Source organism: Cnephaeus nilssonii, assembly GCF_951640355.1.
Source record: "Cnephaeus nilssonii genome assembly, chromosome: 12".
In the NCBI taxonomy this organism is placed as follows: Eukaryota; Metazoa; Chordata; class Mammalia; order Chiroptera; family Vespertilionidae; genus Cnephaeus; species Cnephaeus nilssonii.
Window position 1 is genome coordinate 36,304,072 of NC_137083.1, and position 24,060 is coordinate 36,328,131.

The 24,060-nt window shown below is 36.8% G+C and overlaps 1 protein-coding gene across 1 annotated transcript in view; it reads right to left on the reverse strand.

The window, feature by feature from the left end:
- The window catches only part of GNAI1 (G protein subunit alpha i1), an 80,278-nt gene that overhangs the window by 14,400 nt on the left and 41,818 nt on the right, over nucleotides 1–24,060 (reverse strand). The window contains exons 2-4 of the mRNA XM_079785393.1: nucleotides 13,405–13,447; nucleotides 13,166–13,307; nucleotides 1,570–1,727 (exon numbers count right to left, since the gene is read on the reverse strand). Of these exons, the coding sequence (XP_079641519.1) occupies nucleotides 1,570–1,727; nucleotides 13,166–13,307; nucleotides 13,405–13,447 (343 nt within the window). The remainder of the gene's footprint in view (nucleotides 1–1,569; nucleotides 1,728–13,165; nucleotides 13,308–13,404; nucleotides 13,448–24,060) is intronic.

Sequence of the window (24,060 nt, forward strand, 5' to 3'; positions counted from 1 at the left end):
TTCTTTGCTTAAAACTGCTATAATTCTAATAGTCTGAAAATAATGCACATTTATATTTCAACAAGATAATGAAGATAGAATGCAGGGCAAAAACAGACTTTGCTGCATTGCCAGTGTAGTGACAGAGAGAGAAAATAATCAAATACTTTCAATACAAGTAGAAATTAAGTGAATTCAAAATAAATGTAAATCTGTGAGTGCTCGGAAAGAAAATATATCATAATATGACTACATAAAACATGGAGGCAAGCTACTCACTGAGTCAAGGAATATTTATTTCCTAGTAGAAGTGACACCAGTTGGAGAGATGGGCTACGTATTCAGTAAGAAATGTCATATATATATACGTATATGTATATATATATACATATACATATATATATAAGCTACATATGTAATAATATATATGGTTTACATACTTGTAAAATGTTTAAAATACAGAGTAAGAAATATAGTGTTATAAAAATGCTAAGGGTTACACAGTAACATGTATCATTTATTCATTCACACTAAATCATTTGTGTAACACACACTGAATACTCTGAAGTGCAATAAATGACATGCTATACAATAAGCCTAGCATGCTTTTCACTGTGGCAAAATGTATTCATCTAGACCAGCGGTCGGCAACCGGTGGTCCACGGACCACAGGTGATCCGTGAGGTCCTAAAGGTTGGCGACCGCTGATCTAGACTCTGGTTAGATTGCCAGTCACCTTCAATCTAACCTCACTTGTGTCCCTCAGAGCCCCTAGCTCTGTCAAAACAATGGAACAAACTTGGAAAGTAAAGAAGGTGCACAGCACACAGTTTTAAGGCCAATTAATGTTACTCATATCGTATCTGGCATTGCTGAGTATGTGTGCCAATTATGGAAACAAATACTTGACTTTTTATTCTCTGTAGATCACCAAGCAGAATGCTCCCCGATTAGCTCTTATCACAACTTGCTTTACAAACTTTCTGGGACACCATCTGGAAAATCAGGGCAGACTTTTCTTCAAAAAACCGACTTAGGTATCTGTAAGCAATGTCCAATGCAACAGGGCACATACAAGGACAATTTTCAAGCACAGAGCGATGTTACTCAGAGAGAAGCTATCTTGGAATCACCATGCGCCCCTTCAAAGGGTGCATGTCATTCCGCTGCCCGACACTGGACAAGTCACTGTTGTCAGGCACTATCAGTATAATGGAAAAAACCCAAATAAGTCACCCTCCCCTTTGGCTAGTCTCAGGCAAACTCGAGAGACACCCACATTGAGAACAAGCTTCGGGAAGTTCCAATTACTTTCTTGGAAATATATTGGAAACCGTCCCATTTTACATGTTTCAGTTTGAGTTACATAAGCATGAGTCTCTTGAAACACTTTTAAACACAAAGGAAATAACAATATTGCTATCTACAAACACACACAAAAGACAGAAAGTTTTCACACATTGTCATTCTGAGTATCCTGAGTTTTACACGAATGTGTTAGCCAATTCTGCAATAAAACTGACTTGGAGGTATACTTAATTTGCAAGTATTTACTCATGATAGTTTACTCCGGAAGTTATGATTACTTACTATGCTGCAGAATCGTTCAGCTGGTACTCTCGGGATCTGTTGAAACAGGCTTGCACACCACTATCTTTCCACAATCTCTTTATAACTCCGGCAAGTTCTGCAGTCATGAAACCTTCTTCAGCGGCTCCAGCAAGCACAAAGAGTTGGCGTGCATCATCCTGAACATTCAAAGACCGTATTTTTTTTAAAAAAGGAAAAAGAACACTTTGCAAATAAAAAGTACAAAGGGAACATCGTAGATGACTAAAAGTGCAACAGGGAATTTCCTTTCTGTTTTTTATTGGTTATTATAACTTTTATTTCTCTAAAGCACCACTTTAAAAAGTTGGTTCACTCAAAAGAGCATAATCTTGACTCATGTGTCTATGTTTTTTTGGGCTTTTTTTGTGACAGCTATCAAGGCACGAGGGAGCTGGAAGAAAGACTGCACTCACAGCTCCTGAGGGGACAGAGTAACCAACCGTCCACTGGCAGTCTGTGGTACACCGAAGATTATCCGTTTTGAGGAAACAAAGGGAGAATGTATGCCTTGCCACTTCTTCCCCAGAATGTGTCTAATCTAAGAAACACAGGAACACTGCTAGAGATCATTTTAAAATAGAATTTAATTAAATGTTAGCTTTCTGATGTTCTGTGTAGAAGCACATGAAGTTCAGAGAAGAGAGAAATCAATGTGGAAATAAGCAAGAATAATTCCACAGAATGATCTGAGACTTTCAGAAGATTTTGAAGGTGTATACAGTAGCCCCCCCTTATCTGCAGTTATTTCTCTGCAGTTTCAGTTACTCAAGGTCAACTGAGACCCCAAAATATTAAACTTCTCCATATACTGACACAGTCATTACTCCATGATCCAGGATCACCTGAAGCAGATGATCCTCCTTCTGAAATATCACCAGAAGGTCAGTAGTAGCCTAGCGCTAGATCACAGCGTCTACGCGATTCACCTCCCTCCATCTCAGCACATAGGCATTTTATCATCTCACGGCATCACAAGAAGGATGAGTGCAGTACCATCAGATTTTTGAGAGGTAGAGAGACACTACATTCACACAATTTTTACTATAGTATATTGTTATAAGTGTTCTGTTTTATTATTAATTATTGTGTCAATCACTTACTGTGGCTAAATTATAAGTTAAACTTCATCTCAGGTATGTGCACAGGAAAAACACAGAATGTAAATATATAAATACATGTAAATGATTCAATACTATTCCTGATTGCAGGTATCCACTGGGGGTCTTGGAACATAACCCCACAGATAAGGGGAGACCACTGCACATTAAAATCAATGGGCCAGGAAGCAGGGGCAGGTGTTTGCTAATGCAGCTATAGGAAACAAAATAAGGACAGCTTTGGAATAGAAAAAAATCATGATGCATATAGAAGACAACATGGAAAAAATTTAAATAAAGGAATACTATATGTAAAGTTAATTAAACTTCCTTAGGTTCTAAGATTATAAATGTGTACCGTTATTCTTTATCCACAGGTAATCAAGCACCAGAGGCCAGTGCAATCCAAAAAAAAAACAACAAAAAAAACAAACAAAAAAACTAACTTGAGCTGCTCATAAAATTCTAAGATTTCAAAATGTGATAAAGGTGAAATTAACTTGTCAATATATTTTATTTAAACTATATATAAAATATCACTTCAACATGCTGTCAAGACATTTCACAGTCTTTTTTTAAATATATGTCTAGTCTTCAAAATCTGTTTATTTTATACAGACAGCGCATCTCAATTCAGACTAGACACTTTTCAGATACTCAATAGCCACGTGTGGGTTGTAGTTACAGTGCTGGATAACACAACACTAGTCTTTAGGTTTTAACATAGTTCACCAAAAATGGGGGAGATGGGAAGCTGCTATCTTCACAGAGATTCTCCTTAGCCTGAGACTTGTAGCTTGATGTTAGCTGGATGGATAATCCCTACTTTTCTCAATGGGCATTTTTTTCAAAGTACTGTAGTAGATGTTTATTAAGTGATGGTACACATTATGACAAGGTGTACAGAAGAGAAGCGTTTGGTGACACAGACTAGCAGAGAGTACTAGCTATCAATATAAATTCATTCTGCTGCCAATTTGTGAAGCATTTTCAGATGGAGCCATCATGAAAAATAATTAAGTCTCTCAGCATGGGAACATATTAGTCAGCATATGTTTCCCTTTTTAGTAAATCACAAGAGAAATGCATGCAAGCAAGTAACACATGTAAAATATCCTTAATACACCCCAACATAACATGGTTTCAAGTAATTCTTAGCACTAATTCCAGTAAACAATTATTCATTTTTCCTAATAATTACCTACATATATATGAGAAATTTCTAAATTTTGTCACTTTTATTAAACATCAAACAATGTTCACCATCCATTTTAGAAAAAGTACTTTTTACTTAGTGAGTTTTTTAAATGAGTTTTCATTATGACATATTTATTAAATTGCAATAAAATGTCTTAAGAGAAAAGACCAATATCTTTTAATATGGGTTATAAAATCACATTCTCTTCACACTTTCTAGGAAGAAGACTGAAGAAAAGACATGAGAAAATTTGGAAGCTATATTTATGAACTGTACTCTCTGTGACATTCAAAAATGTCTCTTCCTCATCAAATGTAAAATAGTCTCTTTCCCTTGAAAAAATAATTGGAATTATTCATTTCCATGTCATTAGCAGGGCATTCAGCTATCTGGAGATGAGGTGATAAATTTAAGCAGGAAGGTACTTTAGAAATTATTCTACATATTTTTTGGTTTTGTATAAAAAGAACTCAAGACATAGAGAGGTTAAACAACTTATTTAAAGTTCCACAGATAATTAGTCACCCAATTACACATATTAGTCAGTCAACAATGAGTAAATAGCCATGGCCTAAGACAGGATAAATTAAAAATAGCAAAATAATGACAATGATCCTATGTTGCCATGGAATGATGTTTCTCAAGATTCGGGTAAATTAATGTTACTCAGAAATATTTATAAACAAGAGTAGCATGTACCCAAACAGTGTGACATAGGGTGGAAAAGGATAGGGACTATTGAAGTAAAGACTGGAATTTAGTCAGAAGGGCCACAGGTTGGTGGAGCTTTTAACAGGAACTCATTTGTGATGTTAAAAAGAAGTGTTATTTGCCAGGCAACTGTAAGTAGCAAGACAATTCTTTGGATTATAGCCAAGTTACTGTTTTCAGAACTAAATGAAAATAAGATGGTTTAGAAACTGTAAGTTCCAGTTCATGTAACTGCATGCTTTGATAACTCAGCAAAAGAACTAAAATGCTAGTGTGTCAAGAGACATGACATGGCCCCATTCCCCACTGGTGGTCAGGGAACACTTGACATGCTGCATTTATTGAGTGAGAGCACATTTTATTTGAAGCTGGCAGCCACTCTATGAGAACTCAGAAGAATCTGTCCAGGATGGGGAAGGGAGATTTTGAGGGATCATGGTGGCTGTCCTCTGACATATTAAGTAAGGGTCATTAAAGGTAAGAAAGAGCCAATTTTGTATTTGGAAACAGTGCAGAAAAAGGAGAATTCTTAGGGTAGAAGATAACCAGATTTCAATTCCATAAGAAGAACACTTTTTATAATCAAAGCTACCTAAAACAAAGGCGAGGAATGAGATTGCAATTTTTATACACAGGCTAAATGATTCTTTACTGTGATAGAGCAGACAGATTTATTAATGAGATTAAGAGTTTAAGGAGAAAATACCAGAAAGCACTTCTACAATACAAACTAAAAAATATGATAAAGTCTTACAATATACTGATGTAATGATTGATATAGGTATGTATGGAAATCTTTAGATTTAATGGTTGAACTCAATCATTTCATTAATAACTTTGCCAACAATCCTGGACAGCACATCTGAAAACTATTCATATATTTAATACACCACAACTCTATAACACATAACAACTCCTGCAATTTGAAGATGGCTATACGGCTTCCATCAGAGTTAGTGTGCCCCTAAGGAAATCCTGAGAACTTGAATGGGGTCACCATTTCATGGTAGCAATCCCAGACTTTAAAGAATTGCTCTGAATAAGAAATACATAAATGTAAAACATTTTTCTCTAAAAATGCAAATGTAATCAAAGTAAAAATGACAGGAAAGGAGAAACCAAGATGGCGGCATAAGGTATACACCTGTACGTGCTGCCTCTCACAACCACACCAAAACTACAATTAAAAGACAAAACGATTATCACCCAGAACGATGGGAAAGCTGACTGAGTGGAAGTTCTACAACTAGAAGAAAAAAGCGCATTGAGACTGTGTAGGACGTGCAGAGCCATGGAAAAGCAGAGGTACAGAGGTGCACGCAGAGAGGGCTGGCAACTGAGGACGCGGTTGTCTTTTTCAATCCGGAGGGAGACACAAGCTCCCGACTGCTCTGAACTCCAGTTTCCGGCGAGACTCTGGGGACCCAGACTCCTACAGGGAGAAGCTGGACTGTCTGGCATGGGGTCAGAAAGTGAGGGTAGCTTTCTCGCAGAGATGCACGCAGGAATCATTGCTTACTGCGCTGGGGTGTGGGACGCAGGGACGCGGAAACGCGGGGATGAAGACAGGGCTGACTGGCAGCCATTGCTGTTTGCCACTCCCTAGTGATTCCCTAGACCCCACCCCACCCAATTTATAAACCTACCCAAACTCTGTGCAGCGGCTTTTGCATATGAATGGCCTGCCCTATCGCAGCTTAACCTAACAAACTGCAGCTGGGTCAGCTCCAAATTTTCCAGACCCCAAGCAAAAAGGAGAAATCTGCAGATCTTGCTGTAGCTCCTGCTGGGTGGCCTCAGACAGGAGCTGACTTGCACCTCCTTGGAGATCCAGGAGCCAGTGTACCTAGTGGTCAGTGTGAGACGACATCAGATTTCAACTCTTCACATCCATAAGCGACACACTCAAGAGGCAGACTCAGTGAGCACCAAAGCCCCACTGAAGCAGGTCCTGCCCCATAAGCGTGTCTCCAGCACAGCAGTTCTTCCATTATAGACACAGCTGATCCTCAAAGCCAATTGGCCTGAAGCTCAATTCCTCCCAGTGTACCAACAGCAATCAAGGCTTAACTACATGCAACAAGACTGTGCACCCAGCCCACAAAGGGATGCATCAAGAATGTCTACCTCAGGTGATTGGGAGGCTGAGCCACTGGGCCCTATAGATCACCTACCACACAAAGCCACTCCATCAACACAGTGAAGCAGCCAAAATGCGGAGACAAAGAAACATGTCACAAATGAAAGGAATGGAGGAAAACAAACTAATGGATATAGAGTTCAAAATCACAGTTAGAAGGTTACTCAAGAATCTTCTAGAAACCGCCAAGAAACTTAGTGAGACCTCCGAGGAACTTAGTGAGACCTTCAATGATCTTAATGAGAATGCCAAAAAAATGGAAAAGGACCAGTCAGAAATTAAGTATACACTGTCTGAAATAAAGAATATACAGAAATCCAACAGTAGACTAGAGGACCCCAAGAATCAAACCAAAGATTTGAAATATGATGAAGCAAAAAACACCCAAACAGAAAAACAAAAAGAAAAAATAATAAAAAAATATGAAGATAGCGTAAGGAGCCTCTGGAACAACTTCAAGCATACCAATATCAGAATTATGGGGGTGCCAGAGAAGAGAGAGAGCAAGACATTGAAAACCTATTTGAAGAAATAATGACAGAAAACTTTCCCTACCTGGTGAAAGAAATAGACTTACAAGTCCAGGAAGCGCAGAGAACCCCAAACAAAAGGAATCCAAAGAGGACCACACCAAGACACATCATAATTAAAATACCAAGGGCAAAAGACAAGGAGAGAATCTTGAAAGCAGCAAGAGAAAAACAGTTAGTTACCTACAAGGGAGTACCCCTACGACTGTCAGCTGATTTCTCAACAGAAACTATGCAGGCCAGAAGGGAGTGGCAAGAAATATTCAAAGTGATGAACTGCAAGAACCTACAACCAAGATTACTCTACTCAGCAAAGCTATCATTCAGAATTGAAGGACAGATAAAGAGCTTCACAGACAAGAAAAAGGTAAAAGAGTTCATCACCACCAAACCAGGATTATATGAAATGCTGAAGAGTATTCTTTAAGAAGAGGAAGAAGAAGAAAAAGGTAAATACAAAAATTATGAACAACAAAGTGACAACAAATACATATCTATCAACAAGTGAATCTAAAAATCAAGTCATTAAAAAAAATCTGAGGAACAGAATAAACTGGTAAATATAATAGAATCAGGGGCATAGAAAGAAAGTGGACTGACAATTCTTGGGGGAAAGGGGGCGTGAGGGGTGCGGGAAGAGATTGGACAAAAACTTACACCTATGGATGAGGACAGTGGTGGGGGGTAAGGGCATGGTGTGGGGGAATCAGGTGGAGGGTAGCTATGGGGAGAAAAAAGAGGAACATCTGTAATAATCTGAACAATAAATATTTATTTAAAAAAATAAAAAAAAAATAAAGGGAAATAAAAAAAATGATAGGAAAGGAAGTTATTTTTCTTTTTTTCCTAGAGCACCGCTTAAAAGGGGTGAAAAGCCTAAAATTAAAATAATCTAAGTTAATTTTAACGGAACAGCAATGGCAAAAATTCTTACTCAACTGAAGTGAGCATGCGCTTCATTGTGTCAGAAAGGGAGATTACAATAAATGTGTTATTCAAATACAACTTCTATGCATCTTATAATTTTTTATTTTCAAGTTAATAAAATAAAAAATGTTGAAGTGTTCTTTATATGGACAATAGAACCTTTTGCTAAAAGAGATATGGAAATATGATAATCGATCCATGAATTGGGGGAAATAGAAAAAGAGTGTGCTGGAGGCACATATTACATTTCCAATGAAGGTTAACATCCCTTTGCTATATACATCAATCAATATTTCTCAAAATCAAAAACAATATAATCCTATATAATCTTAGTTCTCAAACATAAGCCAGAAGGCAAAACCAAAGACTCCCTTGGAAAAATAACAAGTAAAAATAACTAGGAACATTTTGAAAAATACTGGGGAGAGTGGGCTAAAATGATCAGATATGAAAAGCCTGCAATGTGTATAACAATGGTGTTAATGTAGTTCAACAGGATAAAGAATCCTAAATCTGAACTTACTCTATGATAGTTGGCAAGGTAAATTAGTAGGAAAGAATATGACTTTTCAAAAAAATTAATAAATAATTAAGATAGCCATCTGAAGAAAATAGTAATGTCAACCCTTACTCCATACATATAACCAAATGAGTTTCAGAGGCATTAAAGAACAAACACAAAAAGCAAAGTTAAAATTGACTCCCCTAAAATACTTTTAAAATAGCATGAAAATCTATTTGGTTTAAAGATTTTTCTAAATGTAAACATAATGGAAGAAATAATAAGGAAAGATTTAAAAAATAAAAACCATAGATTAAGGCAAGCAAAATGGGAGAGAATATACTATATATTAGTGGGCAAAGGGTTAATACAAATGTCCATACAAACAAGCAGATAACGGAAACACCAAGACTGCAATAAGTAAATGAATAAGGGATAAAATCAGTAATACTTTCAACAATAAGGATTTTTAAAAAATTAAATGCTTTAAGCCCTTAAAAAATAGTCAATAAAGATAATAAAACCATAAAATTGTACTAAAAATTGAAACTGTAAATGAAATTGAAAGAAAATTTAATAAATTACCCAGTAATTTTTCAGTGTAACACTCATAAATTTTTACTACTTAGAGTGCTAAGAAAAGGTCTTGTCCTAAACTGCTGCTAGGAAGGCAAATTGGTACAACCTTTCTTAAAAGCAATCTGCAAAACCTGGCAACCTGGCAGACAGACAAAAACTAACTAAAGAAATTATTTACAAATGAGAGGAACAGAGAAGTAGCCATTGGGCAAGAGCAAGCTGAGGCATTAGGGAGAATGGGAGCTTGTTTAAGTCAACTCAAGGCAAAGTTTTCAGCTCCTTATAGCCCAAGTTATTCTGACTTAAGTACTTGTCAAACTATCTGTGATGAAGGCCGGTCTGTGTTTTGATTTGTTTTTATTTCCAAACTATTTCAGAACTAACACTATTAGAAAAATAAAATTTAAATGACAAAGTACTATATAAACCCATTTTCTTAAACTATCAGAGTTAATATATAAGTTAGTTACTTTACCAATGCTTAGAAATCTGTCTAAATGCTGACTCTTAATTCTGTACTCATCCTGTGCTTGTGGACAGAAACTGGTCCATGGGCCACTTAGAGCCACACTGGTTTAAGCAATGCAGTGTCTTGGACATGCTAATATGCCCATACATAATGCTTCCCTAGCTTCACACTACTAGAAGAATCTAATTTATCAATACATTATCATCCAGAGACTGAATACACGAATTCTGAGAGAGTTTTGAAAGGATATTAGGTACAAAATTTGATTGCTCTAAGTCACCCTTAAAAACAATTTTGTTTCCTCTCATTTTAAATAACTAATGTGTAATATGCTTTGCAAATCTAGTAGTTGCCAAAAATGAAGCAAACCACAGCAAATAAGTCATCATCTCTTAAAATGTTCATTCTTCTTAGGCAATTTTCACCCAATTAACCTACATATTAAGATGTAATTCTAAACAAGATACCAACAGGCTTTTTGTTTCTTTTGTCTCAACAGGGATGTGGGGAAGCAGATTCTCAAGTTCAGAGACACATAATAACCTTAGTATTTTGGTAAAAGAACAACAATGGGATGCATGCTCTTAACCTACCAAATACCAATCCTATGAAGCAACAGAGACTAAAATAATGTGATTCTGACAAGAATAATAATAGTGGTATAATAATTATAAATAATCACAATAGCAGCAGCAAACATCTATTGAGTATCTATTATGACCAAAGCATGTGGTAAACATTTGATGTTCATTATGTCATTACTGTTCACTACCTTCCGAAGTAGATGTTATTATTATTTCCATCTTATTATAATGAAATAATCTCATAGAGGTTAAAAAATTTAATAAGTGACTGACCTAAGAAAGAAAACAATATATCAGTGGGAAAAAAGAATGCAGCCCAGAAACACAGATAATTTGATGCGAATGGTCACATTTTCAAGTCACTAAGAAATGGAGTATTTAATAAATGGTTATAAGGCAAGAGATGATCAGATTATAAAATACACTTAGATGGTACAATCTCACATTTCCAGGTGGGTGAAGATATAAATCTAAAGAAATAAAACTGAACATTCTAGAAAAATAAGAGTAGTTTTAAAGTAATTTTAAGTTGAAGAATATTTGTCTAACAAGACACAACATAGAAGTCAGAATCAATTGCAAAAACAAAATTAAGAGTTCTGTAATAAGAAAAATACTATTTAAAAAAGGAAAATAAATATATTGAGAAAAATATCTGCAAAATATAAAAAGGGTTAATATCCTTGATATTTCAAGAGACACAATGTGAGTAGAACAAGTAATTTAACAGAATTGAGTGAAGAACATTAAGAGGAGTGCATGGAAAAAAAAAAGTTTTCTCACCTCACTAAAAATCGGGAAAACAAAAACTAAAAAAGAAAAAGAGAAATACTTTTCACTCATGAGATACTAAAAATTAAAATGCTGATAATATCTAAATTGGCCAGACTGTGGTAGACACTGATGCACAATTTCTAGAAAAGACTATTCACGTTGCTTTTCTACTAAAAGCAAATCTGTGGTACTTATCAAAATTAAAAATCTAGTTATCCTTCAACTCAACGATGATACTTCCAGGAATTAATTTTTTAGAAATAGAAATATATTCATGCTTTGAATATATTGTTTCTTATTTTATAAAATGCTCTTTCCCTATTTTTGTCTAGAAAATTTTCACACGTTTCATTACCAAGCTCCAAGGTCCCTTCCTCAGGCCCAGGCCATGTTTAATTCATCTCTGTATTTCTTAACACACTTCCAAAAGCCTCGCAGTTATGTGTAAGCTTGTGTTGAAGCAAGTCAACAGAAGACAGAGTGAACTCATCAAAACAAACTGGAAGAATGAACACATTTGCATGAAGTGGTTAACAATAGCTATCGTAAACAGAGCAGGCTGAAGGTGAACAGTGACTAGGGTACAACTAGAGTCCAAAAGGAGTGGTGAGAGCAGTTACTCTCAGTCAGTCCTGAAACAAAGTCCAAGTTATATTGTTTTTTCTTCTAAAAAGGCAGGAAATGGCAACATTCTTTGAGAGAAAAATAAGACATAAAAAGACTTCATAACAACTGCTTGCATTGAACTTTCATTACTTCCTGGAGGCCACAAAACCTTGCTCTCTAATCACATGTAAGATATGAATGCAGAATACTCTATATGAGAATTTGATAAAAGTTTTAAATTACCATAATCAGAATTAGTGTAATGTACAATTTATATAAATTCTTGACTTTTATCTAAGGGTGGTTCCCTTCTGTGTAAGACTAAGAGCTCAAAAAGCATTTGATAAAAGTTACAGACTCAATGGACAGTAGATAAAGCAAAAAATGTCTGGATATGATCCAATCTTGTTTCAGAAATGACAATTTAGAAGAAAGTTATGAATTATTATTAAAAACAATCTTGAAATCTACTTGAAAATATTAATTCATTACACTAAGCTTTTAAATTTTTGTTTAAAAGGAGATGATTAGAAAATTAATATGGCCTAGTAACGTATAAAGAAATGTTAGGGTAACAAAAAAAACACAACACCGATTTTATAGATTTATCTAATGTATATTTTCTAAGGTTGCCTTCATTCATTTTTTCCCTATTAAGTATGAATAGCCTCTATACAAAAAAATCTTCATACTATTTATTAGTAAAGAGGTGGCATACACACATTTGAATACATAAAAATACAAAGGAATTATAAAACTGTAGTCACAGCAATAATAATACATCTACTTTATACAAAAAAAAATAAAAATTAAGCTGAAGATTCAATTTATGTTTTCTAGGAAGGTCAAGTTTTATACCAGTTATTAAAAATATATATCAATGAAGAAAAAAACTATACGCAAAAAATGAAACTTGTCTCCTAAGGTCCTTGTCTGTAGCTCTGACATTCTGATATATGTTTCCTCATAGCCAGTTATTTTCCTATTCTAAAGACATGCAAGCTTTTATTCTGTTTTCATTATAAGAGATTAGATTGCTTTTTAGTCTGGGCATGAATACAAATAATTAGATCATTTCAGCATTCCAAATTATAAAAACAAATTTAGAAGAATGCCAGTGTAGGCAGTTTACTAAACTCAGCAGTAATGACTAAAATTTGTTATGGAGATAGGGAGGAACCCAATATCACATGATATATAGAAAACACTGCAACAGTTATTAAATTGTCCAAATCTTCTGATGGATAAGGAGAATATTCTAGCTATACAGGGAAGATTACACACTCTGTGTATTCTTATTTCATTCACTTCTAAAGCTTCTGACTTCACTCACCATCCTTTGATTTCTTTTATAAAATGGTCCTGAGATACCTGATAAATCTGTTTTGTGGTATGGTATTATGCAAGTTATTATTCTTTATACTCATCAGGCCTGCCCCGAAGAATTTAATAACTTACCGCCCGAGCTGAGTCACCGAAGTCTATCTTCAACCTCCCCATGGCTCTGATGATAGCAATAATGGACTGAATGGTGTTACTGTAGACCACTGCTTTGTACTGTTTACATTCTTCTTCCGAATAGCCAGCCTCATGGATAATTCTAATGAGACAAAGGGAGAAAGAAAACACTTACTTCCTCTGATGGAAGGGTACATTTTAACATAAAAATACTAATTTAATGTTTTAAATCTACTTACTTCATTTGCTTCACAATTGTACTTTTCCCAGATTCACCAGCACCTAAAAAAGGTAAAATTATACAGAATAAGGCATTTCTAACTTCATCAGATGTATATCCAACTTCCAACACACACACACACTTTGTTTTTCTTTCTCCTTCTGTCTCTTACGGTGGAATTTTATTTTATATCAAAACTATCTTTGTTATTTTCTAAACACATAGACAAGTTCCCAAAAATAAGTCCCATCTGTTTATTACTTCATAATACTTAAATTCAATAAATAAAACTTAACTGAAAAAAATGCTTTTATTGTTGTCCACATATATTCTCCAAAGCATTAAAAATTTCTATCTATAAATTAAAATAAGTTTTATTCGAGATTTTGAGCTTCCCATTAAAACATGTTTTAACTGCCTGGCCAATAATCATAATTTAACCCTTGACTTTTGGGCTGTAGATGGCAGTGATGCCAAGAAGTCACATAAAAGTAATTTTAAAATATCATACATTAAAATAGCCACGTCTCGTGCAACGTATGTTCCACCACCATTATCATCGCCAACATGATTTGTTGCACCAGGAGGCAATGGCTTATGCAGGACTGAAAAGTCTCCCCCTGTTTTTCTATCTTCCTTGTCATCCAAGTGACAAGGGCTCCTTAGCCCATTCTAAACCTCTCCTTCACTCTCTACTAATGTAGGGTCTTCACACAATCTGAGTCCCTGCCAGTATACCATCGTAACGTGAAAATGTTACTAATGAAATGGCCTTTATAAAGTAGAGCTCTCTTATCCTTCACACTTAACAGTAGCTGCTATCTTTACATAAATTAGATCAATTATTTGTCAGGTTCATCCTGATTGGTAGATACTGAGAACATCTGCATATAGAACATAAATAATATATTACAATTCTATTGTTTAGCGCTGTGATTTTAAACTGGTGTGCCCCAGCACACTGGTGAACTGCAAGAATTTTTAAATTTAGTCAGAGGCCCGGATCTCCTTAAATTGTCAAAAAAAAAAAAAAAAAAAAGGACAACAGCTAACACAATAGCTGTCCAGTATGAATAAATCAAAATTATACCCATTTTTTGTCAGATTGGCAAAAATATATATTTTTTGTTGTGCCGCAGAATTTTAGAAATTAGTTTGTGTGTGCCATGAGATGAAAAGGGCTGAAAATTGCTGGTTTAGCTGCACATTGTCTTTGGCCACAGCTACATATCATGAACATATTTACTGCCATTTGAGATAGGGCTCAGGATTTTCATTATCTGGGCTATATTCCCATTTTTCCTAGCCATTCCTCCAGTGCTTTATGCTCCCAGCATTACTGAATACAACGTATAGTTCCAAGAACACCTACTGCTGATCATGCCGCAAATCTTCAGACAGTTTCCCTTAACAAAATATGATTTGCTCTACTTCCTCTTGCCACCCTGGTGATCCTCTATCAGCCATCACACTTATCTCCATCAACCTTTCCTGACCCACTCCCCATGGGATCCCTGTTGCCTCTGACTTTGCACTTATTTCTGTTTGAATTCTCAGCAGCTATCTTGTGTTAGACACACAATCAACCAGAAATGCAGTTGAATTTATTTAAGCTATTTATGACTGATACAATTAGATGGCACATTTCTGGGCTTCCTTCTCTTTACCCTCTTCCCCCTCCAGCTACACACACACACACACACACACACACACACACACTAAATTATCAGAGGAATCTGAGAACAGGCCACAGTTAAATGTCCTATTTGAAATTCTGTGGAGGAAATATTGCTTAAATTTTACTTGTGATTTGATATTCAAATTATTTTCCCAAGATATCAGTACATTAAATAGAAAAGCAAGAGCTGAATAAAGAATGAGGGCATTCTTCATTTCCAGATAGCTTTGAATCTTTCTGGGCATCTGCCAATAAAAATAATTCCAAGATAAACAACTCATTATTTATTAATTAACAACAGTGTACTTGGTTCTGTGAAAAAGCACAATTGTAAGCATATGGCTCACACATTTCTCTAATGCGAGAGGCCCACCCAAGTATCACACCTAGGCAGTTCCCCGCAGGGCTATCTTCAAGAAGGCCTTGTGGGTTCCTAGGGCACTGTAATCTGAGTCAGCAGGAGCCACGCTATAATGGAACCATCTAGATCCCAGGATCCATACACAAAAGGGATTCCATAGGCACAGTGAGCTTCACTGAACAGCCAGCCACCCATGGTCCATTCTGTCAGTGAAACAACTCAACAATTCAAACGGCTAGAGAAGGGCTTACTACCTGAGATAGGCTAGTCGGGTCTGAGAGCCACTCAAGGAGAAACATCAGAAATAGTAGACAACATAATCATTACCAGTCAAACTACATATAACACAGATAATTTTTTTTAAAATCTTAATGAGAAAAGAAACAAAAATTTCCTGGTGTTAAACATTATCTTAAATTCTAATTCACTGCATATCTCTTAAAATAACTGGTGCTTACTTTGCAAGAGCATCTAGTCAAAGGCTTATGGCTCAAAAAAATGCTGACATCTGTTTAACATTAAAGTAGGGGGATGGCTTTCTTGTTAATTGAATTTCTACTTAATTTCTTGCTAGTCCCAAGTACTCTTTGTGGAATACATGTCCTAGAGGCAGAAGTGCCGGAAAAAAAAAAAAAAAGCTTTCAAAGCTTAGCAATTTATGTAACTAGTTTTCAATTCTCACTTCTATGCAGAGCCCTAGTAGGAACATTACAAATGCTACACAGTTATGGTTCCAACATTCTAAATACTGGCATTCTTTCAACCTAGCATAGAGGGAAGAGCTAGTTAAAGGTTGTTCTCAAGTCCACACAGTCATGTTTGAGAAACTGGCAGAAAGCAATATGTAAGAACAAAAAAACCCTCAAAGGTAGTGGAGGGGCAGGAAAGAAAGAAAAAGGGTAAATTTTCCTAACAATACTCAGCTCGGCGGCTAATGCTTTTCATCTAAACCCAGAGGTGGGTTTAAAAGGTTGGGAGCACCCTTCCTTTAAGAGGAAACAAGGACTACATAACATGTACTGGTCAGGAAAGGTCGAAGTGTGTGACCACCGCAGTCACTAGTCAGGCCGGTCAAGGTAACCATGTAAAACCGCACCTCTGAGAGCAAATATTGAGCACAGCAGGTGCACAAAGTGGAGCTCAGCATCTGATGCTAAGGGATCACAGCGATGGTGAAAGGACGAAGGAGCATCCCCCAGTCACACAGACGGAACTCCTCTGCAGTCAGGGGGGCACGAGGCAGCTATTAAAATGCTAATCTACTGTTTAAGAAATCCTACTTTTTTATGTAGAATGAACAAATTAAAAATTTTACATTCAATTAAAACGAAATTGCAATTACATCCAAATTATAAATGCATTTGAAGTCACTTCTATTTATCTATTAATCCTGCTACTATAGGAGAAAGTGAGAGTAAGGGCAAATATAAATTAAAAACAAGAGGCTTAATTATCCCTATTTAAAGAATAATACTTTCCTCCCCTCCTTTTCCTTAGAGCATTTATTTTAGAAACATTAAAAGTACTTTCTCCCTTTCAAATGTATGTATGTGTGTGAATATATATACACATACATATATGTCCATATATGTACGTATACTTTTGAAAACGAAATAGGGCGTTCTTAAAATCAGATTTACAACCCAGAATGTCTTTCACTAGGACCTGGGAGCCATTTCTTTGAAATGTAAACATAAGAGAGGGGATGGTGCCCCATCTTCCGGTTTACGTGGGAAGGTAGGATCCTAATTTGGGTGGGTACCCCTTCCAAGCTGCAAAACTGTCATAAAGTAATGAGAAGTTTATTTCTCCTCTGGATAAGGCCAATTATCTAACACAGATGGTCTCCCCAGTTAACAGGTAAAGTTAGGATGAACTATAAGGCGTGGCAAAAGGTGTTGCCAAGCCTCTTATTTAAGGACTAGTTACTGTTTATTTTGAAAACATGTATGCAATCGGTTGCATCACCTTGGATATATAAGGGGATGAGATTCTTTTGTCCCTGAAATCTTTAGTGACTGCCTGAGATGCACACCACACTCGGGATCAATGCGTATTTAATAATAAAAGTGTTTTCTTTCTCTACTACTTTTGTGAAAAGAATTCTTGGGTTGGGAGATTTTGTTTCTATTTCTAATTCCCCAACAGGGGTAAGAATCTAAAAATATATATTGTTTTAAATTTAAAGAAGAAGCTCTGAACTTATAGTTAAATGAATATACAGGGTGGGGCAAAAATAGGTTTATAGTTGTGAGTAGGTGAAACAGAGCTTATTCTTGTATTATTTATTATTGTATTTTCCATATAAACAACTGTAAACCTACTTTTGCCCCATCCTGTATTAATTATTTACTAGTCATAAATCATAAATAACTGAGCAAAAGACATGAGAACAAATAAACTTGAGCTTTAGACAAAGCAATGTATGGTTCCTTAAGGAAGGAGAACATTCTCCGCCTGAAATTATTTTCATAAATTCATGTAACTATCATTGGGAGCAAAATTCCTCATGTTTATAGGATCTATGTAAACTATAAAACAAAACATTTTTATAAATTTATATATACATATTTATAAGACATTTCTGACATTCTGGAATGTAACAATAAGCTGATGACTGTAAATATCAGAATCTCTATCGTCCAAATTCCCCACTCTCTCCAATCTTAATTTCTCATAAAACAACTACCGCCTGAGTCATTTATGCCTGAGATAGGTACCATGCTATCAGACAGAGCAAAAATGGATGCACACTCAAGGCTACTCTAGAAAGACAGGACAAAACAATGAACTGTGGGCTCTTTCCTGGCAGCCCAAAGAGACCACGCCCATCAGCTAACTGAACTGAGAAATCAGTGTGTCTACAAGTCAACATTCCCAAGGTGAGGGTGAGGAAGGATGGAGGACTGAATGCCACAAGCATATTATTGGAGGTCTACAAGTTTTCTACAATTTTTAACTCATTGTTTTAATTTGTATAATGATAAATAATTTACGAAATTCTGAGTCACTTAAATGAATCCATATGGCTGAACAAAGCCATATAATTTCAGGATCTGAAACTGAACAGCGCCATACAACTCCAGGCTCTATATTTGAATTGGTGTTTATAGGTGCCTAAGGCACCAAGTACTAGATACTGTACCTTGCTTAGGGCCCCATCCATCCACCACTCTATCTGGTTTGGGTGTCAATCACTGGACCCCTAACCACCAAGGAAGGGGTCATGTGTTTGTTTCTGGCCAATCAGAGTTTGTACGTCATAGGGACTAAAATTCTTTATGCTTATAGATGTTATATAAAGCAACATTTTCCATATATATATGTATGTGTATATATATATATATATATATATATATATATATATATATATACACACATACATATATATATAAAACTTACGAAGTAATCACTTTGGATACAGTGATTTCCCACCCCCACCCACCTCACCCAAAACATGAGATCTAGGCACCAATCAGGTACCTTCCCTGGCCTTTTGTGTGAAAGGTATCCAGAAAAATCACAGCACTAAAAGGATGCTGTATAATGTGGGCTGCAGAAGCCATTTTCCACGATCACATCACGGAGTACACCATTTGAGGAAGGAGCCCAAACAGGGAAGCAGCACCGAGACGGAGAGAACCCTAGGATGAGAGCAGCCTGACACCCTGAACCTTCTGATGAGGTCATACTTAGGGAGAGCATTCCAGTGTACCACCCAGAATGGGACCCTCTGGAGCGTTGGAGGGGGCACAAGCATACACCAGGATTGGCTTGGGCAAAGCAGGAAATATATCTCACTCTTCATAACTGAAGACAATTTCACCCTCATTTCCAAGCTATGAGAGCCAGTTATAAGTTTGCTTTCTGTGACATGGATCCAAAAAGTTTGGACTAACTCCGTGCCAAGTATATTACTTTAATTATCTTGAGCTAATGAGGGAAAAACAAAAGTTAATGATGCATTTGGGCCAAGTGATGGTCAAATGATAATCACTGAAGGCTTTACAAAAGAAAGTTAGAGAAGTCTAGATAGAGAAAAAATGTGGAAAATTATTCATTACACAGCCCACTGTAAAAGAGGTATGCTAAATCCAAAAAAATCATATTGCAAGTATAATTTATTGTAGTTAATGTATCACTACCATATTAAATTAATAATAATTTTACTTTTAAATTTATATATTTTATATATTTATATATACATAGTGGGGCAAAAGTAGATTTACAGTTGTGACTATGGAAAACAGTTTATTCTTGTATTGTTATTCATTAATTATTGTATTATTTTCCATAGAGACTATTGCAAATCTACTTTTGCCCCACCCTGTAAATTTATAAAATTGTTTAGTTTTATAGTTTACATCAGGGGTCCTCAAACTTTTTAAACAGGGGGCCAGTTCACTGTCCCTCAGACTGTTGGAGGGCCGGACTATGGTTTAAAAAAAAACTATGAACAAATTCCTATGCACACTGCACATATCTTATTTTGAAGTAAAAAAAACAAAACGGCAAAAACACCCGCATGTGGCCCGCGGGCCGTAGTTTAAGGACGCCTGGTTTACATAGATCCTATGAACATGAGGAATTTTTCTCCCAGTGATAGTTACACACGTTTATGAAAACAACTTGGAGCCACACAGGCAGAGCATGTTCTCCTTCACTAGGGAACCATATATTGCTTTGTCTAAGACTCAAGTTCATTCTCATGGCTTTTGCTCAGTTATTTATAATTTATGAACAGTAAGTAATTAATACATATGCAAACTTTTACCACTTTTCCTATGTCAACTGACAATGTTCCCTGGGTCTCTCTCACGTTTCTGAACATGTGTGGGCAGAGGTACTGCCTCTTGTTCCCATCATCTTTTCAAGGATGTTTCGCTAGAGAACAAACAGTCCTGGAAGACAATGTCTCCTCTCCCTCTGGAGCACAGGGCAGGTCTGTTTACCGTCCAGTACAGTAAAGAGAATGTGTCCTCTGGGACAGAGGTCAGGCGGGCTTACTGCACATTCTGAAAACATACATTGGGGATCCCTAAGTTCAGAGTTCCTCTACTGCCACATTACCCACTGCTTGTATAGCCATCACCTGGCGCTCCTTCTCTAGTCCTTAGGGAATTGGGCTTGGTAAATCACCGTAATAAATGCTGATTTTCTAGCAACTGCAATTGTTGTAATAAAATCCCTTTTGTCTCTGAACCAGAAGTCTCTTATCCTCTGCTAGCAACCATGAAACTGTTACAGGCTAACTTGTTAGCTTGTAAGCAGGGTAAAGCCTCAGACACTGAACATGCTGTTCTGCTCAATTTATAAATAATTCCCAAATTTCTGGTGGCTAAGGGCACTTCCAGCCATTGTCTCTATACCTGTACCCAATCTTTTTGTTGTTGTTAATCCTCACCCGAGCATATTTTTTCCATTGATTTTTAGAGAGAGTGGAAAGGAGGGAGAAGGAGGAGGAAAGGGCAGAGGAAGAGAGGGAGGAAGAGAGAGAGAGAGAGAGAGAGAGAGAGAGAGAGAGAGAGAGAGAGAGAGAGAGAGAGACATTGATATGAGAGAGACACATCAATTGGTTGCCCCTCTGCACGTGCCTGACCGGGACGGGGATCAAACCTGCAACCCAGGTACGTGCCCTTGACCTGGAATCAAACCCGCAATCCTTCGGTCTACCAGCTCACACTCTAACCCAGTGATGGGCAACCTTTTGAGCTTGGTGTGTCAAACTTCGCCAAAAAACTGAGCATAACTCGGGTAGTGTGTCACTTTGAGGAAAAAACATTATTTCGCAAATGTTTCATCCTCAGGAGCAGCAAATGTTTCATCCTCGGCATGCGGCCGCCTCAGCGGCCGCGTGTCATCAGAAATGGCTACGCGTGTCAGTGCTGACACGCGTGTCATAGGTTCGCCATCACTGAGTCTAACCACTAAGTAAAACCACCAGTGCTGTACTCAATCTTTTTATTTCTTCCCACAAATGTCAACTCAAATAGGTTTGTCCAATAAATCCAAAGAAAAAGAACAGTGGTTCTCAAGGTATGATCTAAGGATCAACTATATCAGCAACACTTAAGAAATGTACATTATCAGGCCCCACCCAGAATTCACTGAATAACAAACACTGGGAGTGGGCCCAGCAATCTGTGCTTTAACAATCCCTCCAGAGGATTCTGATGCAAGCCAGAGAATAAGAACCACTGAGGTAGAAGAAAACTCAAATAATCATAGTCACTTAGCTGTTGATTAGCTATAAAAACAACATATTACTTTAATAAAATAATTTTCCTCTTCTCTCAATAAAGTAAGACAAGTAACATTGTTTTCCATTACAACAAATAGCTTATTAAAAGGCAGCTGGGCCCTAGCTGGTTTGGCTCAGTGGATAGAGCGTCAGCCCGCGGACTGAAGGGTCCTGGGTTCGATTCTGGTCAAGAGCACATGCCCAGGTTGTGGGCTCGATCCCCAGTGGGGGTGTGCAGGAGGCAGCCGATCAATGATTCTCATCATTGATGTTTCTATCTCTCTCTCCCTCTTCCTTCCTCTCTGAAATGAAAAAAAAAAAAAAAAAGGCAGCTGGATTCTCATATCTACTTCCCCATTTAATGTGGTGCAACATATTACTTTGGCTGAAGTATATAAAGAAAATCCATTTTCATATATGTAGTTAGGATAAGAAAGACCATATCATTAGCATTTACAGATAACTGTGGATAGCCTACACCAAAATTTAAAAAGGATAAAGTTTGGTTATAATGCATTTCTATGAACTTTTCATACTTTGACACTGTAAAACCCCTTGGCCTATTCTGTACTTGGAATGGCTCTTTGACCCATGTGTGATATGGAAATTAGTTTACTGAGTTATACAGAATTGAATGTTGATGAATTTCAATATACAACCCCCCCCCCAAAAAAAAAAACAACAAAAAAAAACAACCCTGTTTTTTAATATTACCCAGAATTTCACCAGGAAAGGCCTTAAGTCTTGGGAGATGTCAAGCTCCCAGTGGTAGGGACAAGTTTTTTAAACTTTCCTTCATTTATTCAATTTTTTGTGTGCAAAGCTCACATTTTATTATTAGCAACAAATACTGTTAGCTGTTTTCCTTGACGTGACAGACTAACTCTGCCAAATTCACAAGTTCAACTAACCATAATTTATCTATCAGTCATTCTTTCAAGTAAATATGGCATTCCAGGAAAAGGGCAACCAGCTCAATTCACAACGCAATCACACAGCTTTGCCACAGATAAGCAGCATACTTCGACATACAGAGGTACTTAGGATGTGCTTCTCATTTGGTCACACGGAATATTAAAGAGTTGTGTACCTAATGATCCAGATTTAATGAAAATAATGACCTTTAGGACTTCATCATTTTTTTATCATAAGTGCATAGAAGCAAAGAATACCATGAGTACTAGAACAATTGGGTGCTACTGACTTGACCCATTATTACTTTGGTACCATTAGAGGGCATAACAACAGGATGGAAAAGCCAAACATCTTTCTAATATGAAAATGGTCTCGGGGCCTCCAGGGTCTATGGGTTATTCCCAGAACAACTGACCTCACATCTTTCTCACCCACCGGACTACAAGCTCTGAGAGAAGAGAGCCCTTGATTTTTGTCACCATGATATCCCCGAAGCTTACTCCTGGCACATAGCAGGAGAGCGAGCAATAAATATTTATTCACTGGCTGGGAGACAGAAAGGCAGGAAGGGAGGAAGGGAGGAACAGGGGGCCATGAAGAAAGTATAAGAAAATGTAAGTGAATATTTACATGAACTGTTAGAAGACCATGAGAAATAAGAAAAAGTGTGGTGACTGCCCATAAAACAGGTTCTCTCCTTCTTCTATTATCATACGAGCAGTGCCTGGGAATATGGTAACTAGTGACTGTATTTCTTATCCTCCCTTGCTGCTAACTGTCAGCCACATCACCACATTTCTCATCAAGCCATGTGTGTGTAAAAAGAAAAAGCAGCCTTGGATTATCTCTCTCCCGACCCTTCGTATGAACTGGGAAACAGGTGTGCCTAAGGTGCTGTTCCATCGGTGCCCGGGGTGGTGGGACACTGCGAAGGCAGAACGCCCACGCGAGGCAGAGCAGCCAGCACTATGGCATTTTGCCTTAGATGTGTTACATGGGAGAAATAAGCAGCTGTCTTCTTTAGGCCACGGTCAGGTTCAGTTTCTTTGACACAGAGCTTGGCTTTATGCTGACATTTTTAAATGTCATCTAGGTTTACATATACAAATATATAGATATATAAAGAAAACAAACAAAAACCGCCAAAAACTACATATGTTTTTTAAAATCACCATACATAAAGTGGAAAGGCAAACTACAGAAGAGGGAAAAATATTAGTAATTAATGAGTATCAAAGTGTAGATTTCCTTAACTCATCATGAATTAACATTAACTGACAAGAAAAATACCAATATTCTAAACAGCAAGACACAAAGGTAATTTACAGAGAAAAGGTAAACATATATAGTATTTTTAAACTGCATATATAAATACAGTTGTTGCTCCGTATCCACGGAGGATTGGTTCCAGAACCCCACCTCAGACACCAAAATCCGAGGATGCTTAAGTCTCCTATATAAAATGGCATAGTATTTCCAT